The 8,504-nt window shown below is 43.0% G+C and overlaps 1 protein-coding gene across 1 annotated transcript; it reads right to left on the bottom strand.

Moving 5' to 3' along the window:
* Positions 1–919: 919 nt before the first annotated feature.
* Positions 920–6,855, bottom strand: unm_hu7912 (un-named hu7912). The gene is made up of 2 exons (XM_083783867.1): positions 6,828–6,855; positions 920–4,249 (listed from the first exon to the last, which is right to left on the bottom strand). The coding sequence occupies exon 2, from the start codon at positions 4,195–4,197 to the stop codon at positions 985–987; it is 3,213 nt and encodes a 1,070-aa protein (XP_083639993.1). The 5' UTR covers positions 4,198–4,249; positions 6,828–6,855; the 3' UTR covers positions 920–984.
* Positions 6,856–8,504: the final 1,649 nt, after the last annotated feature.

Below are 8,504 nucleotides of genomic sequence, written 5' to 3'. Positions count from 1 at the left end.
AACTGTTCAAGTGCAAGAGGATCAAAACAAGGCAAAAACAACAATGGGTAATGTTCAAGTCGTGTGTGTGTGTGTGTGTGTGTGTGTGTGTGTGTGTGTGTGTGTGTGTGTGTGTGTGTGTGTGTGTGTGTGTGTGTGTGTGTGTGTGTGTGTGTGTGTGTGTGTGTGTGTGTGTGTGTGTACACGTGTGTGTGTATGTGTACACGTGTGTGTACACGTGTGTTCAGTGATATAAATAGGTTTTCAATATAATGGGTCCCAGGACCCAGGGGTGGTATTTTAGATGTGTCCCATGGACATTTTATGAGTCCTACTTCAACGACATTAGAGTACAGTACTGAGTACATTTTTGCATCCCAGGACCCCCGGAGGGTGACATGATTGCGTCCTTTCTGAATTTAGCGAGTCTAAGTATGCAGGCTATTTGCATCACTGTGTGTGTGTGTGTGTGTGTGTGTGTGTGTGTGTGTGTGTGTGTGTGTGTGTGTGTGTGTGTGTGTGTGTGTGTGTGTGTGTGTGTGTGTGTGTGTGTGTGTGTGTGTGTGTGTGTGTGTGTGTGTGTGTGTGCTCGCAGTGTGGTGTGCATTTGTGAGCTTGTACAGTGTATGTGTGGGACAGAGAAAGAGCAAGAGGTTTGCCTGAATTAAGTCTACAATTTTGCCATCAAATGAAATGTTCTGATTTTCCACTTCCTTAAAGGTATAACGAGTAGGATGTGTCAGTTGTGGTTCAAAGTTGGCCCCTCCTCCTTGGCGCACACCTGGTTGATGCTGAGACATATTCTGAACAAGTAAAATAATAAATGCAGGCAGCGGGAACCGGGGAAAGTCTATGAAGATATAGAGAGTGCCAAATACTGTGGGTCTTAAGTGATGATTGACACTAGGAAATTCCTGTTATTTAATTTGCCACAGTACTCTAAAATATATACAGTATGTACATATAGTGTAACTGACATCATTATTGTTGCTGTGCAGCACTAGGCTATATAATATCATCCAGGAGATGTGGGGTGCCCACCCAGTCCAGAGTTCTTGGCTCTGATGCGGCCATGATCATACACATGAATTGTTTTCCTGTTCTTTTATCTATTGGGTATATGGTAGTAGGAGTGAACCTTTTGTTGCTCTCCACAAACTCACACAGCTGATTATAGACTTTGGGATACTCATGACGAAGGAAGACTCCCCTGGTCCTGAGCTCACGCTGGATATTGACAAAGCACACCTCTCTGGCTTTTCTGCCCTCCTCCCCCTCCTTATCAATATTAGGTGTGCCGGGAGGTGGAGTGAGGATGAGCGTTTCCATGTCATCATCCTTCCTGAATAGCTTTTTCTCTGGGCTGGAGGAGGCCAAGGACACCTTTGCATATTTCCGGACCGTTGGTGCTTGGACCCTTGGCGATGGTCTGTTAGGCACTAGTTCACCAACTGCTATGGATACATTCAAAAGGAAACATTCACTGGGGTCATATTCACTGCCTGCCTGTTGTAGTTCCTTGCAGTAATCACCTAGATTGTCCTTGAAACCATCCAGCTCTCTGAGAGACAAATATGTCGGAGACATGAGAAGGCTCTCAAGCCCAACCTGCAGGAAGTTGTCTGCTGTTCCGGGATTAGCAAAACCCAGGAAAAGAACACCTCTCCCTCTAGAGAGGTAGCCAGCTTTAGCAATTCGAGAGAAGGCTTTGTGGATCTCTGAACTCTCTCTGCAGAACTTCAAGGTGTGTCTACATACACTGCTGATGCGGCCGTACAGACAGTCCTCCTTGTGGATCTCCCAGTCGTCCCTGCGGCAGTTTCTGGAGCAATAGAAGGTATAACAGCTGTGACAAGACTTGAAGTACAGGCAGGCATTGAACAAAGTCTCTATACGCTTGCACTTTCTGTTTGCACAAACCATAGTGTCATCTTCATCCGTGCTGTGGTACGGAGAGCATTCTTCGGCACTCCTCTGTAAACCATCACAGCCGCTATCAGGGTCTTTGACTGTGTCAGGGCTGGATTTAGTGGATGGAAGTTGTGTGTTCAGTGGACCTAGATCCTCCAACTGTGTAGTTGCTCTTTCTTTTTCACCATCTTCACTGATCAATTGTTTTAGTTGATCCAACAGGCCTTCACTTGATTTCCTGCCAATTGGAGGTTTGTAATCAACGACCAGGTCAGCTAACAGTTCATCCAGTTGTTCTAGACTCTGTTGCAGGGAGAAGTTATTGTTTATCCTGTCTTTGGTCATTTCTGCTGTGTCAGATGACTGCCCTTGGCGCATTACTCTGGGAGATGGTGACTTTTCCCTGTCAATGGCATCCCAGTTGACTGAATGCACCTCACTCTGTTTGTTGTTGCCTGCACGTATATCATTGTCTGTTATGGTGATCTCAGGGGTTACGTACCACAGTCCACGCTTAGTGTTACTCCATGGATTGCTTGAACCCCTCTCTAGTGAGCTCTCAGAGAGGGACAGTGCAGCATATCGCCTTGGTGAACTGGAGAGGTTAAGTATCACTGGTTGTGGTGTAACATTGGATGCTGCCTGCCTGCCCTGGCAAAGCAGGTTCTCATAACTGCGTCCACGAGGAACTGCCTGCTGTCGCTCATGACGTGGATAAAGAATATTGTCCCAAGACTTGGAATGGTTTCTTACCTCTGCTCCTAGTCTGTTTGTCTCCATATAATTGTTGGCAAACCAGGGAGGCATAACGGGGTCTTGCCTTACTCTTGGCGGTGTATGTTGAGAGGACTGATTGGAATAACCAGATATACTTGAGCGATACCAGTCATCTGTAAAAGCCTGGGATATCTGTGGCCGTCGACGGCCCTCTGTGTGATATGCCCTTGATGGAACATATTGCTCTGCAGGAGAGTTATACGGCTTAGAGTAAACCACCCTGGAGCTATTTAAATTATATGGATAGGCTGGGTGGTCTTCTCCATAATAAGGTCTTGACAATGGAATTTGAGAATAGTATGATCCCGCCTCACTTGTGGAGTACGGTCTGCTGTAGACTGTCTGCATTGGATCATGGGGAGATGGATGGTCTGTGTAATATGACCTGACAGGAAGAGTGTGAGCCCAGCGAGTCCTTGGATCATACTGGCTTGTCATTGTGCTGCCATGGCTGGCCAGACTGGACTGATCATCCTGAAAGCATGTTCGAGAATATGGGTGGACAGGATATCTTACAGGGTCTTCAGTGTAGAAAAACTTTGTGGGTATGTTGGGATTTGAGTAAGCCCTCTGCTCCCTACTCAGATATGGCACTGTAGGAGAGGGCATTCTGTGTATGTCCAGAGGCTGATACGACGTCGGAGATATGCTGGTGGTGTAGTGATACCCTGGCCTAAAATCTGTACTATAACACTCACTTGCAGTGGGTGTCGGAGAGGAGACAATCTGCCGTGGCACATAAAGTCCTCTGCTGCTACTGGAGTGCGAGTATCTCTGCCATGGCTGCTCAGTCCGTACACTAGGGGGCTGCCTGGATGTGTGCTGTAACACAGCAGCATCTGGCTTGATGTCTACACGGCACCTAACATGAGGACTTGTGGCTGGTTTATCTGGTTTGTCCTCTTCAAAACAGTCTGAGACGTATAGGGGAGAATGTGGCTGCAGTTTGATAGGATGAACCTCGTTGAAAAAAGCCCTACTTGAGGTGTGGGGCTCCCGATGTGTTTCTGATGTCCTTAGAGGTTCTGACACAGCCTGAGGTGTGTCCCTGCCCTTCCTATTGCTTGGAGGAGCCACTGAGATCGGTACAGGGGTGAGAGTTGACTTGACTCGGGGAGCACTCTTGGATCTTGTTCTCTTTTTAGAATCAAACCACGTTAGATGGCTGGTCTTGTCTTGGCTGGTGTGCTGTTGAAGTTGTTTAGAGTTAAACAAATCAGGGGAAGAGAAACGAAGGTACCCTGGCTGATTGAGTCCATTCCACATGACATCTTTTTCCAGCGTCTGATGCTCGGTCCTCTTGTAAGGGTAATCCATGGATGAAGAGAAAGCCTGCGGGTCGTCCAGTGACTCGATGAAGTCAAAGCTACGACAGTGCCTTTTGTTGATGATTTCTGGTTTGTCAATCATTTGCAAGTCGCATCGTGGGGAGGACTGACCAGAAACAGAGTGCCCAGTGATGGGATTCAGACTAGTATTGTCCCGATATAATGTAGATTCCAGTATATCAGGTGGATGTGTTCGTGTCATCTTAAAGGAACTCCTCTGGTCCCTGTTCAGTGTGATTCACCATCAACACAACCTGCGGAAGATTAAAAGAAACATGTTTAGAATACACACTTAAAATATCGTTTTGTATTTAGGTGGTTGGGGGAAACGACTAAGTAACTTCACACTGACACTTGTTCACATTCTTAATATGCTTAACCCTGCAGTAAAAGCAGATTGTAGTTTTTGGTAACCCACCTTCTATACAGATTAATCAGTCATTTGGGCCACAGATTAACTGAACCTTGTAAAATTGGTTGTGCACCAATAAAATACTTGTCATAGAGTTACAGCAATACAGTTACAATCATTACAATGCAAATTACTTTGACATTCAGGTTCCAATTGACCCTCAAATACGAATTAATAATTAATTAAGTATGGTTGGTGTGTGTGTGTGTGTGTGTGTGTGTGTGTGTGTGTGTGTGTGTGTGTGTGTGTGTGTGTGTGTGTGTGTGTGTGTGTGTGTGTGTGTGTGTGTGTGTGTGTGTGTGTGTGTGTGTGTGTGTGGAGCCTAAATGGAAAAAGGTTATTACCCTTGCCTTGTTTCTAAAATAATAAATTATGAAAAAACCAAAACATGTTGGGTGGTTGGGGTGTGATACTGATGTATCATGATGATAATTGCCCTATACTACAGAAAAACAATCTATAAAAATCCACAGAAAACATTTATTTTGGCTGTTGTTTACTCAACTACTATCAAACACTAGTGTTGACATATGATTTAATGGAGTCCTTGACCGAATACGTCTTTCTACACTGCTTTGATGGATTTCTAATGTGTTCCCACTTCCTGATAGAGATTATCATACGCACATGCACGCACGCACGCACGCACGCACACACACACACACACACCACACACACACACACACACACACACACACACACACACACAGAGGGTTCCTTGTTGGCTCATGAGCTAACCCTGAGTTACCATCTGTTCATGAGAGATAACTGACCAACCATATCCCCATCATGTCTCCTCACACCTAGCCTCGATACCCAGGCTTTCATTTCGTACCTCATACCTAAATATCACTTCTGTTCAGAAACACACAAACTTACATACATATCTTCATTTTGGTTGATTAAATTCCCCTTTCCCCCCATTTTTGACAACTTTTGCATGACACCCACCGGCTACTTGTGAAATTGTGAATGTATATTGTAATTGTGTTGAATAACACAATTACACAATTACGCTTACGTTTTCCACAATATTGGAACAATACCCTATACTGTATTATGTTTTAAAATGAATATTCCTCACAGGGTCTGTATCACAGCTTGTTTTTTCACCCTATAGTGTCTAGTAGAATACTATATGATTTTGAAAATCCTATAAGAATCCTATAGGATTTTCCAAAGTTCCAAGTTAACAGAATTCTATTGGATTCTATTGGAACTTGGATTTTCATGATGTGTGCAAGAAAATAGAAAGATAGAAGAAGATGAAGATGAAGATGAAGAAGAAATCCAATAGGATTTGTTCCAAATTTTATAATAACAATAAATTATATAATAATAATAACAACAATATATCATGGGTAATGGTTCCAAAATGGTTCACCATTTTGAAAAGAAGGTTGCAGAAATCTACCTCAATCTTCTGTTTTTCACGCAATGGGAATGTGGCCAGAGCCAGAGGGCAAGGTCACACTTTATTATTATTATTATTATTAATAATAATATTATTATTTGTGAGCAGTGTCTTGATGGATAGTTTATTATTAGAACATGTCTTGATTAAGGACTATAGAGTATAGAATACTACTATAACTATAAAATCCAAATGCTACATTATCTAATTGTTGGTTGGTATATATAGTCTCCTCTGGCAATTAGAAGGATAGATCCCAGTTTAAGATTTAGATCTAAGTAACTAAATAAATATATCAGACTGTTTGCAATGCTGTATTTTCTTTTAAAGTGGGCAACAAGAATCATTCCCATGCAATAGTGGGGCCACTTTGAACTAATCATTGATAGTTAGGGTGAGACCACATGCCACATAACTCTCGTCGCCTAGATACAGCTCACAGCAGTGAAACCATGAAAACATTCTCCGAGTAGCAAAGTTAAGGGCAAAATCTTCATCCAAAAATGTGTCTATATGTACACTATAGGCTACCGATCTAAACTTAAGCTATAGACGTGCGTGGTTGATATAGGCCTACCTAATAGGTCTTTAATATGTCTGATGGTGATTTTATATGTCCCTAATAAATAACTTCGCTGTCAGAAAAAAAAAATAGGCCTATGCGCATGCTTATTCAAAACGTTCGATAAAATAATTCGCATGCAACAATTATGAACGAAGCTGCTTCAACGACGACAGGATCACTTCATAGAAATGGCGAATTACATTTTGAAACAGTACCAAATCTTACACTTCAGTAGCCCTTTTATTTTGTTGCTGCGGCACGGCCCCTGCATCCTTTATGTGGCTGACCCAATGTCTTTGAGCCTCGATGACGACACCATGTTAATAAAGAAAACGCAGGTGCATATTAACTAAATCTCGCCACAATAGAGGCAAATGGCTTGCTTAACTTTTGATATAAGAGATTTCACATTGTAAAATAAAATAAAATAAAAGGCCTTACCGTATTATTGTCAATGACTTGGTCGCAGGCATTTATCATGACCTATCACTGCAGCTTGCCTCCAGTCAGTCAGTCAGTGGGTTAGCTGCTCTGCACCAGCGGTTCCAGACTCAGCAGAGCCATCATCACGTCGTATTTCATCCCGCGCCGGGGTTACATGTTGTCCAGATCACTCAGCACAGTCAGCAGCACTCATCGGTGCCTCTTGTCCTTTATGGCTCTCTGTGATGGAGAGAGAGAGCGCACAGAGGAGGTGTGTCTGCGCTTTGCGAGAGGCGTAAATACATGCGTGTCTCTGGGGGCGTGGCTATCCATGCCGTGCGGCGGTGAGACTGAGAAGAGCCGGAGGGGCCGGCGAATATTCAGGCTTGAGAACAGCACTGCAGTCTCCAGTCCAATCAACGCCCAACTTCGATTTATGCCCCTGCCTGCCTTTCATTAATCCATCCTATACAATCGCGGACACACCTGCTTATCAGTGTCTGTCTGTTATTAGTGTGGGCTAATCATGTATTTTGTTATGCAAGCTATACAGTATAGCCTAGCTATATCATTATTGGTTCTCAAGGGTCTCCAGATAAGATAAATGATGGTATAGGCTAAAGTTCTATAGGAACCAAATGGACCCTTATGTGGCGTTAACTGAGAGTGTACAGTGTGGTCGGTGGTCTAATGCAGTCGTCCTTCCTTGACATGAAAAGGTTTGTGAATCACTGGCCTATAGCCAGCCTAAATATTTGGGTTCATTATTAGCATTAGCCAAAAACTAGTAAGGCTATATATTTTCTCATTTATAGACTATATGCAGTGCATCCATTTGTTGGAAAATCTCAAAAACGGTCTAAATTTGGAACAGTGTCGCAATCTTCACTGGACTTCGTTTGCCACCTGTGATGTTTGTTCCTCCTATATCTATGCTGTTGGTCCCTATCATGGTAACAATGTCAATAATGCATTATTCTAAGCATATGCATTATAATCTGCTTCTAACACAGAATATGTCGTTCTTTAAGCACGGAGCACACATTCAAACTTATAATTCTTTATAGCATGAATCATATAGTATTATAATGACTTAACAAAGGTTATAAATGCATTATAATCAGCTTATTGCAGTTACATAAGCTTTAAAAGAATAATAATAAATAATAATAATCCATATAGTCCACCATGGGCACTGTTGGAGGTGCGATAAAGAAACCAGGAAGACCATCCTTCTGTATGAAAAATATTATTATAATACTTCATAACCAGTTAGACGCCATGGGGGAGAGAAGCAACCTTGCCCACTGGCCAGGTCAGGACAGGTCAGGTGTGACCATATATGGAGGCGTGACCGACCAACCGACCGACTGACGGGAGATGCAGGTGTTCATAGTAAACTGCGACCTGTCTAAATCTGTCACAACAATATGGGTTGTAAGGCCAAATATTACATGTTGTGCTGAAGGCTTTGGAGTCTCACGCGAGGAGTGTATAGAAGTCACTGCTAGTTACCTCTACCCTCAAGGGTAACAAGCACTCTTTATATGTTCAGTGTATAGAAGTCACTGCTAGTTACCTCTACCCTCAAGGGTAACAAGCACTCTTTATATGTTCAGTGTATAGAAGTCACTATAGTTACCTCTACCCTCAAGGGTAACAAGCACTCTTTATATGTTCCACTGAATGCTTGTT

The sequence above is a fragment of the Protomyctophum parallelum genome, assembly GCF_964188405.1.
Source record: "Protomyctophum parallelum genome assembly, chromosome: 15".
Classification (NCBI taxonomy): domain Eukaryota; kingdom Metazoa; phylum Chordata; class Actinopteri; order Myctophiformes; family Myctophidae; genus Protomyctophum; species Protomyctophum parallelum.
This window is presented reverse-complemented; position numbering and strand designations above follow the sequence as displayed.